At 30.7% G+C, this 11480-nt stretch overlaps 1 protein-coding gene across 7 annotated transcripts; it reads right to left on the reverse strand.

Annotated features, from left to right (window-relative positions):
• Positions 1 to 4909: 4909 nt before the first annotated feature.
• Positions 4910 to 10522, reverse strand: LOC108486647 (serine/threonine-protein kinase MHK-like). Of its 7 annotated transcripts, none has more exons than XR_008286160.1 (11): positions 10040 to 10521; positions 9720 to 9812; positions 9166 to 9305; positions 8699 to 8840; positions 8196 to 8361; positions 7953 to 8005; positions 7420 to 7488; positions 7171 to 7260; positions 6042 to 6120; positions 5921 to 5971; positions 4910 to 5236 (listed from the first exon to the last, which is right to left on the reverse strand). XR_008286160.1 is itself a non-coding variant. In XM_053031318.1 (5 exons), the coding sequence occupies exons 1-5, from the start codon at positions 7948 to 7950 to the stop codon at positions 5072 to 5074; spliced, it is 378 nt and encodes a 125-aa protein (XP_052887278.1). In that variant the 5' UTR covers positions 7951 to 7966; the 3' UTR covers positions 4910 to 5071. The 7 variants fall into 7 exon arrangements, 1 of the variants encoding a protein (XP_052887278.1); XR_008286159.1 differs by having other exon boundaries at positions 7944 to 8005; XR_008286161.1 differs by having other exon boundaries at positions 6054 to 6120; positions 7420 to 8005; positions 10040 to 10522.
• Between the last annotated feature and the right edge of the window lie 958 nt (positions 10523 to 11480).

Consider the following 11480-nt stretch of genomic DNA (forward strand, 5'->3'; position numbering starts at 1 on the left):
TACAAAAAATCATATATAATATATAAATAATTTTAAAAGTTTTAAAATATTTTTATAAAATTTTAAAATATATGAATATAAATTTTAAAAGTCAAAATAATATATAAAATTTCAATTTTAAGAAATTAAAAAGGTATTTAAATTTTAGAAAATTGAAAAAATAAATTAAATTTACAAAATAAATATTGTATAAAATTTTTCATAAATTTTATTTTTTTAAAACTCTAAATTTAAAAATTCAAAAAATATATATATCTAAAATTTAAAAATATACAAAGTTCAACTAAAAAATATAAAGTTTAGAAATTGATTTTTCCAAAGAAAAGAGAAATTGAAAATTTGAAAAAGATTAACATTATAAATTAAAAGCTTTGATGGCACATAAAGTGGGCAAACTCCATTATGGATAAGGGAAACGATCATTATGATGCGAGTTTACATTAGTAGTGTAGAGTATCTAATAAGGTTGGCTCTGAATCACTCAAGATGGAAGGAACAATAGTTAAGAACCAACCATACAAGAGTCGAGATAGTTAAGGACCAAAGATAGGTACTTAATTAATTTTCTTGGAAATTGTATATTTGGATAAGACCACCCAATGGTTGATGTAATATTTAAAAAGTTTCAATAAAAACTTGGGTTAAGTTAAGTGTTTAAGATAGGTTAAGAAGAAAATATTTTTTCTCTTCCTTTTCTTGAGATAATAGGACTAGAAGAAAGGTGAGGTACTCCTCAAAGCTAACTCTGAGACCACGATGTTTGAACAAGATTTTCTTAAAAGTAGGATAACGCCCGGCATTTGGGCGAGTTCTGAACTTAATAAGTAAACTAAGTGTTACTTCAACCCATTGATGCTCTTAGCGTGTTAAGTGGACGCGTAACCAATATTGGACTATGGCAAGAAACTACCTTAGATTAGATTAGAAAAGAATAAATCATTAGGAAAAACAAGTCTAGAAATATATTAAGGAAACTCGGATAATAGGGTCGTCGCCAAGAAGGCATGACGCGCCAAGTGTGATTAGTTAAGATACCAGCTACGCTCTAATATAATGACTAAGGACAAATGATGGATTAAGGCCTAAGAGTTGCTATGTAAATATATGTATTCTCGTACACGTCTTAGCATTTATCTAGTGTTTAGAGCTGTTAAAGACGCAAGTTAGGTGAGTCCCTAAGCTGAATCTTGCAAATGTATTATGCATGCAGAACTTTCTATGAAAATAAGTTAAGAATATATGATGTGATGGTTCTATGATGATGAACTTGCATAAATGATTCCTATGGAATATGGAAATGATCTCTAAGGTCAATGAGTCTGTCAAGTATGAATTTTTCAAGTACAAACAAGTCAGATGTGAATGAGTCTATGAAGTATGAATTTTCACGAAGTGTTTGTGTTTGTCTCTAGAGCCGTATGAAGGGATTTGTCAGGACTAAAAACACGAATCTCTAAAAGGAAAAGTTCATGGTGCTCTGAAGATCATATAGTGTAAGACCATGACTGTGCTATGACATCACATGGAAAATATTTAAATGACGGTTAGGTGAGTACTAGACAATGAGGGACAAACCTCACGACGATGAGTTAGGCGAATCCCTATCGTCAAAAACACCAATTTTCGTAAAAATGAGCCTTTGTGGCTATCTCTGAAAAGACGTCTTTATGACAATATCTATTAAAAGGAAGCCTTTGTGGCAATCTTTGTTAAAGAAAGCCCTTGTGGCTATTTCAGTTAAATGAATGCCTTATGGCAAACTTTGTTAAAAGGATGCCTTCGTGGCGAGACTTTGAAAGGGAAACCTCTGTGGCTATCTTTGAAAAGGAATGCCTTTATGGCGAAATCTTAAGAACAAATCTTGTGATGACCATTTGAAGACAATGTTTTTGGGCGGACACTAAGGCTCCGTTTGTTTGCCAGTAAAATATTTTTCGGAAAATGATTTCTGGAAAATGATTTACTTTTCTAGAAATGATTTACTTTTCTGGTGTTTGGATGAATCTGTGTAAAATATTTTATGTTGTTTGGCAGATTTCCTGAAAATATTTTCCTGAAAAGTTGTTTTAAGAAATATATATATTTAAGAATTTATCTTTTCTTTGTTTGATTGAGTTTATTTTATATATATTTATATATATATATATATATATATATATATTAATAAATTTATATTTTAAAATTGTTTTTACATGTATTGCAATGATTTATTTATAAATAAATAAATCATTTTAGATATTTAATAATACTCAATTATTAAACTAGAATATTAACCGTCATAACAAATAAATTATTTGTAATTGTGTTATAAAAAATAAAAACAAGGATTGAATAATTATAAATTAACTTCCAAACCACAATTAATACTAAAATTAATAATATTATCCAAATGCATAATTAGTATTGCACCACATGATAACAACATTATCCAAGTGCATAATTAATATTACACCACATGATAACTAATATTACACCACATGATAACAACAACATTGTCCAAGTGTATAACTAATATTACATCACATTAAAAGTATCAATATCTTCAACCTTGAAAAAATTTTTGAAGCCAAATTTTTCTATGCTTTTTACTTTTAACTAAAAAAGCTTTTGCCTCAGATTCATGACTCACTAGATAATCAAACACAGAACACAAGAAGTCATCATCAAATCCTTCTACCTCCATTGACATCACTTCTTCGTAAAGATGTGGTGTCTTATCTGCAGTAAATTGTTCCAAAGCATTAGCAATTTTGCCAAGTTGTTCACCCACAAATTTAATTTGTTCATCAACGACACTTTCTTGAGCCTTTTTTCTTTTACGTTTGGATGTGTCAGATGAAGATACATTTGTTATTACCTCTTCAGTCGCTTCATTCTCGCAGTCTATAGGCACTGAATCCTGGTTATCATCATCTAAATCTATGTCAGCAAATATTCTGGTAAAACTCCCTGTTGCCATATCTTTGCCAACAACCAAAGTCATTTCATCATAATGATCAATGCTTTTATTCAAAAATGGTTCATACTTTTTGTGTGCCTGTTGGATATTATACACAATTAGAATAACAAGTAAAAAATAATTGAAATATACTTAACATATATATACATATATTATTATTACTGCTGCATCATATGTCGCTCTATCACATGTGATCTTTATCATGTTATCATCCCATCCAAAACCACTTTCACCCCGAAAATGCATATAATCTGCCACTATTTTTTTATTGTCCTCAAATGATTTTCCACATGTTTTGCATTGCATTAGACTTGAAATTTTTAAGAAATAACTTCGACAACTCGATTAATAGAAACTGTTTTGAAAGTATTAGAAGGCTCATTTCCTTTATGGGCCTCCTCTGCTAAAATTTCAAGAAAAAGATGTTCCATCGATTTTGTCCACCTGAATTGCTTGGAGGTCGAAATATACTTAACATATATATACATATATTATTATTACTGCTGCATCATATGTCGCTCTATCACATGTGATCATTTTCATGTTATCATCCCATCCAAAACCACTTTCACCCCGAAAATGCATATAATCTGCCACTATTTTTTTATTGTCCTCAAATGATTTTCCACATGTTTTGCATCGCATTAGACTTGAAATTTTTAAGAAATAACTTCGACAACTCGATTAATAGAAACTGTTTTGAAAGTATTAGAAGGCTCATTTCCTTTATGGGCCTCCTCTGCTAAAATTTCAAGAAAAAGATGTTCCATCGGTTTTGTCCACCTGAATTGCTTGGAGGTCCCTTCTTTGTTGCCCTTACCCATTCTACATTAATCATTGTTATTGTCAATCATTTCAATATCCAACAAGCTTAAAACATAATAAATTCAATATCTAACAAGCTTAAAACATAATCAATATCTAACAAATTCAAGACATAATAATTTCAGAATCTAGCAAACATAATAAACTAAAATTTCAGAATCCAACATTAACAAAAAAAAAACAATTTTAATACTAAAACATACATAACATAGAAACAATAACCCTAAGCCCTAAACCTACCTAATATTTCTAGCCATATAATTAGTCCACATAGTTTCTGCAATTTCATCTCTCTTAGCAGACCATTCTCTTACTTCTTCTCTTTCTTCTCACTCCGTAAGAGTTGATATTATCAAATCAGACTCAGGCTCCTCGTATAATCCTTAATTAAGTAAATCACTAGGATCAACTCTCATGATATGATTATGAATGATGCAACAAGCCAAAACTATATCTACTTGAGTTTGAAAATTCCAAAATGGTTCAGCATCTATACACGAAACCATTTCTTCAAAATCCCAAAAACACGTTTAATACTGATTCATAATGATGAATGACGAAGATTAAAGAGTTCCTTTGCATTTTCAGGCCCCTGAGCACTAAACTCTTTTAAATGTATTGAACACCACAATATGGGGTAATATATCCATTTCGGATCCATATCCAGCATTAGCAAGATAATATTTACCTACAATCACTACAGGAAAACAGGTTTTTAGCGACTTTTTTTGGGCCTATATAAGCGTCGCTAAAACTATTTGCGGCGCTTTTACAAATGCTGCAAAAAACACCGCTAACATTTTGTGGCGTTTATGAAAAAAACGCCACTAAAAGTCATGATTTTTAGCAGCACTTTCCCACAAACGCCGCTAAAGATCACGACCTTTAGCGGCACTTCCCTAAAAACACCACTAAAAACACAACCTTTAGCGGCACTTTTCCTACAAACGCCACTAAAAATCATAACCTTTTAAAAAATTATTTTATTTTAATTAAATAATATTTATTTCTATGTTAAATATATGTTTCATTTTTAAATTTGAAATTTAAACTATATACTTTTAAAGATAAATAAAAATATTAATTAAATTAAATTTTCCATTAAAATTTAAACTTCAAAACTAATTATAAAAATTAATGAATTTAAATTTAATACATAAACATTGATTCAATATGTAATTTAATACATAAAAAGTAACACACACAGACACAAAAAGTATTACAATTTCTAAAACAAAATGCATCCTCATGAGAAAAGACTACCAATTCATCGTCACCTCTCATTAATCAAAGGAAAAAGAAGAAAAAACAATATACAAAAGAAGGCTGGCTCAAGCTTAGATGAAGCCAAAGTATTGCAATGCCAGCATATAACTTAAAGAAGTGCTTTGATGCTTTCAATTCAACCGCAAGAGAATCCAAAACACTGGAACAGAAAGGCAAAGTATGCACCTGTAAGCCAAAGTCAAGCCAATAAGGAAATCAATTATACGACCCTCAAAGCCACATATGTCAAAACACATTATCCGATCTCTTTGAATTATGATATGGAAAGAAAAATTTTTAATAATGCCACCATAATGCAAGAATTAGAATTTGTTTCGGCAAAAGTCATTGATCATGTTATTAATCATGTGCCTTTGCATGTACAGGCGTTGCATCTAAAACCTACATAGTTTAAATAAAAAATATCACCAAATCCATGGCCTATCCTCAAACAATCTATTATTTAGATATGTAAACAAGTCAAACAGAAAGCAGCTCGTGGCAAAGCATTTTCCTGATCCACTATGTTAGTTGTTTTTATCTTTATTTCTTCCCTGAGTTCAACTTTAAACCTCAAAATATCTAAATATATTGATGCTCAGAATGCTTAATATTGCAGACAACCAACACAATAGTCTAATACTGGTTTATCTACTATGAAAAAATACTAAATTATAAGTTACATAGAGAACAATTTCAATTATTTTCACTTCAGAAAGCACCAAAAGAGTTGAACAACCTGCCTAAATTTCATCTGTTAAGGTGGAAAACCTCAGTTACACAAAAGCCTCTCTCAGCCTTTTTGAAATAAATAACCAGCAACTACTATGAATCTTATAGCAAAAATATATATAAGAACAAGTATCTTACCTCTGCAACAAAAGGCCATAATTTGCTCAATTGCTTGTTCAACCATTTTGCCTAAAAGGACAATAGTGTAAGACAGTAAGCAACTACACTGCATAAAATCCTAACACCAAAATGGAAACACCTTTTTCTATACCGAACACATGCAAATGTATCTAGTCTTTGAGATGCATATTTTATGCCTTGTCGCATAATGCTCTGACCTAAACAAGATAACACGAAAACAGAGTTACAACCAATTATAACCCAGATGAAACAGGGAAGAAAAACGAGAACTTCTATTGATCAACCTGAGAACAAAACAATACAAGTAAAACGTAGAAAAGTCTTGCAGCGAACACACAAAAGTTCTCGTGCAAATACACCAAGTTCTTTCGAAATCAACTACATCAAATAAATCAAAAGAATATATAAATGTTTTAAATGGAAGAGAGAAAAAAGCTGATTTTTTTTCATTAATTATAACTAAAAGTTCACACGGCGATAGAAACTGATGCTATTGGAATAATATCTTAAAACAAATTCAATTCAAAATCGTTTTGGTATTCATTTCGCAGCCAAATATAGCCTAATCTATTAAAATAATTATAAAATTAAATTAAGTGCTCAAAATTTCCATACTTTCTTGAGAAACAAACAGATCGTGAAAAAAAAAAGTACCTACTGCTCTGAAAGTGGCTTAAAGAAGTACACAATTATTGTATCATTATATTTAAAGGAAAGAGTTATGTTCAATAGTGAGATCAGCAGGCAAAAACAACCACTTGAAACCTTTATTGTTTAAGAAAAAAACCTATGATATTTTGTTGAAAGAGATAAAATTGGAGAGATTTTTTCTATTCTTTTCTTTGTTTTTTCCCTGCCTGTCCTTGGGAAAAGGGGAGGGGAGTAGTTAGTATCTGCACAACTCTTACACTAGAATCAATTATAGAATTCTTCAAAAGTGAATCCCTTTCAAATTTTAAAAGCTTAAACATTGTAATTAATTGAACAGATCCTGGTAACCTAACACCTGCTTAAGAAATGATTCCAAAATGGTATTTGTAACCAAGACATGGACAAGTTCTCTCCATGTTCCTAGTTCCAGTCTAATCAGTCATGTCCCCAAGCTTTGTGTTGACCAAAAATATTGAAAATAAGGCAACTTAAATTATAATTGTGGGGAATGAAGATACAATAGTTATGTGGAAGATAAAATCATAAAACCCATGCTTTGGCAGAATAATAATGTGAAGTTGGAAAAGCACCCTTACCATGTACTCGAAAATGAAGAATAGTTCATTGCTTTCCCTGACAACCTCCTTTAACTTTACAATATTAGGGTGATTTAGTTTACGAAGGGCCTGCAGATAATAATTCACTAATTTTGTCAAAGAAAATGTGAAAAGCTTACCTTAACTTCTCTTAGATGAGGGTACACAATAAATGGAACACGCTCTTAAGATTAAGGCTTATGTAAAAAGCAAATGACTGTTAACATTCAAAGAAATATTACAGCTTACCTTAACTTCTCTTAGATTCATACACTCTTCCCAAAAGTAGAACTTTCTTTTCATTTTCTTAACAGCAACCTAGATTGAAAACGTTTACAAAAAGCACGAGGAGCAACAACTCAAGGAAGTTCCACGTTCAGTAAATTCAGTATTATCATGAGAAATATAATAGAGTATAAATAGGAAAAAAAAATTCAAGACAGCCACCAACAATAGACTGAGTTAAGTTTTTCCAATCCAACGTCTTTCTCATTACCATTGAGCAGTTGATGAACCCCTTTGAGGCAAGAAACACCAGAATCATTTTCCAAAGTGAACATTTCAGCTCCTAAGTTTTTCTAATATTGTTCATATTATACGTTATATATGTGTGTATACACATATACATCTACATATATATGCTCCAATTTTCTACTAGAAGACTCAGCTGGTGTTCATATATGCTCTAACATATATTGAAACAAATGGTGTGGTATCAACAAATTCTTGTATTAAAAAAAGAACAGATAGTAGTAGCAACAAGATTACCATACCTACCATACCTAGTTGCTAAAGCATCAATTTCATCAATGAATATAAGTGATGGTTTATTTACCTGCAAAAGATAAGAATTTCTCAACAAATTACACAAAGTACATAGCACAACCAAGTATCTGTAAATAAAATAAAAGGAATCTGTACTTATAACATAAAAAAAAATAACACAGAAAATACAGCAAGCTGATTTATAGGTGGCCCAACCATCTGCAACATTTTATTTAACAGGAAAAGAACAACGAACTCACAATTTAATTTAAGAACCCACTTCCCGTTTGAAATGGCCATGAGAACTTTAAGTGTCCTAGTGCATGCACCATTCTCATCTGTAGAGGCAATCACATGAGTGACATCCAGCCTCCAAAACTTGGATACAGTTACACTAATCATTTTTTCAAACTTGACCAGAAGAAACTGCAATAAAATAAAACAATAAATAACTAAATAAATGCCACATGAGAGTAAATTGCTGTGAAAAGAAAAGCCCATTAAGGGTATTCTATCAACCGAAGAATTTCCAAATTAGATTTTGCGTATCCATTTCATCAATCATGAAACTTTTAACACCAAAAAGAATCAATTAACGAGAAATTTCAGTACTTGCAAAAATATCATCAGTATACGAGTTTACCTCTCAGCACAATAAAACACATATGCAAGTCAAAGATATAATTATTAAGTCCCTCAAAAAGCATGCAATGGAGTTATACACCTGCGTAAGACGTCTAAGATATCTTAATTGATTAATTACCTTTCAGTTGGCACCTTATCTTCAGCAGATAGACAGTTTCCAGGCTTCTCATTTGGGAACTTGGCTGCAGAATGGGCCTTTCTGGACTTCTCACTTGGAAACTTGACTGAAGAATGGGCAGGACAAAGCACAAGAAGTCCTCCTATAAGAGAGGAAAAAATGTGTAAGCAAAAAATTGAAATTGCAAAGCATACAAAAGGAAAAGCAGAACATCAAAGAATCAATCTTTCTCGAAATACCCATACGCAATGCTTATGTTCGACATATGGATATGATGATATAACTTCTAAGAATCCTCCAAATACAAGGAAAAACTTAAAAAAAATTTGGTTGTACTCATGTCAAGCACATATTTGTACCTAACACTCGTACCTAAGGATAACATAGCAGAATTGTAATGTTTATACATCTAAAGGAGGCATAGCACTGAAAGAAATAAGCTTTAAATAAAGGAAAAGGATTCCCACAATTTGATTCTTCTTTTGTTAGAAGGGTCAAGAATTTGGAAGCCATTGTGTATGCTGCAGTATATGCCTTGATTAAGATCTCCTTATATCTGATCTTGAATGCCGATAAGAGCAAGATTTCAATGGCTTTATCACCAACCCTATCCCATCAAAACACAAAGTGGCGACTGAGAAATCCATTTTTCATTATGTTACTCGGACTTCTTTAAGTATTAGTATCAGACAATTGTGCTCAAACATATATATATATATATATATAATCCTATAAAGACTCTCTAGATACCAATTTGAAACAATCTTGTTGGACCAGTTGGATTTAGAAGGTCTACTGGCCAGACAGCCTAGAGATGAACTAAGAGCATGGATCCTACATTGCTTGGATTCTTCAATCCATAAGGACGTAACCTTTAAGGATCCTCTAAATACAAAAAGAAATACTTAGAAAATTTTAACTAAACCCGTGTTGGATAATATACTTAGTACTTGTCGCTTACACTCGAATCCAAATAGCATAGATTCTAAAAGATACTACAAGGACTGACGGAGAGACTCACAGTGGTGCTATCTTGCATCCAAACTCATAAAAATATGGAGATCGAGATTTAAGATCCACACAAGCAGCATCAGCTTGGATTTCCAGCCGTGTTCTGGACATATTAAAAATATACATTTAGAAAACATCATTAGCACAAAGACAACTTTGCAAGCACATAAATCAACACAATAAAAAAATAGATGTTGGACTATTAAATAATTAATCACCGTCCTCCCGTTGCAGATAGACAGGCTTATGTGAGAATTTATAACTATTTAGTGTTTACTGCTTCAAATAAATCCAAACAATGTTCATTGAGAAATAAAATCAAACACCTACTGGGTACTACCAAGCCAAATTCAACATACAGAACACCTTCGGATGATAAAGCATTGAAAGGCTTATGGGTGTCCAAAAGCCAGTCGTTAAGATCCGTGATTCTTTCGTCTCCCAGTATAGTTCTTTTTGGACACCACCCACATACCTTTAAGCTTTGTCACTTTCCCTAATTCGATTCAAAACAAAGCTTTGTCACTGGCTCTTTCTTCTCAGCCGAATCTCGACCAGATTTCCTAGAACTCCCCTTTCTACTACTACCTTTGACCTTTTTAGTCCCTTCATCTCCAGTCTCTTCTTCTTCCTCCTCCCCCCTCTTCTCTTTTATTTGGTGAAAAAGAAATAATTTGGGGGATTTGGTTAACGAGCGGGTAACCAAAAACAATGAGCGGGATTTTGCCTTTTTTTATAAAAAAATAATAGCCTTTTGTGGCTTTTTTTTTTTTAAAACGCCGGTAATTCTTTGATTTATTGCGAGAACCACTATAACTCAATTTTTTATGTGTTTTATTAAAAATGTCACTATAGTTTAATTTTTTGGGGCGTTTTACCCAAAAAACGTTATTATTGTTAAATTTTAATTTTTTTATTTTTAACATATTTTTTTATTTTTCTTTCACAATTTTTGTGTTGAGATTATCATTTTTGGAATTTTTTAATTTTGAATATTGAATTTTTAACTGAAATATGGACTAAAATTTTAAATATTAAAATTTTAAGTTTTTATTTTGATTTAATCATAGACATTTTAAAAATATATTTATGTATTTTTATATTGAATAAATATAAATATTTATGTATGCAATATATAAATATAAAATGATGTTATATCAATAATTATGTTAATAATTTACAAGAACTAGATAAAATTAAAGTTCATATATACAATTGCACCTCGACCCCATATTTATCCCTAAACACTAAAAATTAAATCTTGATCCCCAAACACCAAACCCTAAATACTAGATCATAAAACCTAAATTATAAACAACAAACTTACACCTAAACCCTAACTATTTATAGTTACCTATCCATATCATTCTCATTACATTTTTTATTTATTTATCAATGTTTTTTCTTAATCTAATATTTAAATATATATGAAATGGTTTAGATTAAATATTTTTAAATATAAAAGCATTAATTGATTGTATAAAATTTTATCATGTAACAAATCTCAAGTAAACCTTAAATCTTAAACCATTTAATATATATAAAGTTTATCTATTATCTCTTAAATAATTTAAACTATAATCATAATTTTAATATATTAAAATTAATATTATCTCTTTACAATTATATAAGAAATTATTTAATATATAAATTAAAAATACTAATTAATATAAACCCTAAACTCATATCCCTAGCCTCTAACCCGTATCCCTATAAACCCTAAATCATAAAACATAAATCATAAATCATAAAACCATAAACCTTAAACCTT

This window comes from Gossypium arboreum, chromosome 7, assembly GCF_025698485.1.
Source record: "Gossypium arboreum isolate Shixiya-1 chromosome 7, ASM2569848v2, whole genome shotgun sequence".
NCBI lineage: Eukaryota > Viridiplantae > Streptophyta > Magnoliopsida > Malvales > Malvaceae > Gossypium > Gossypium arboreum.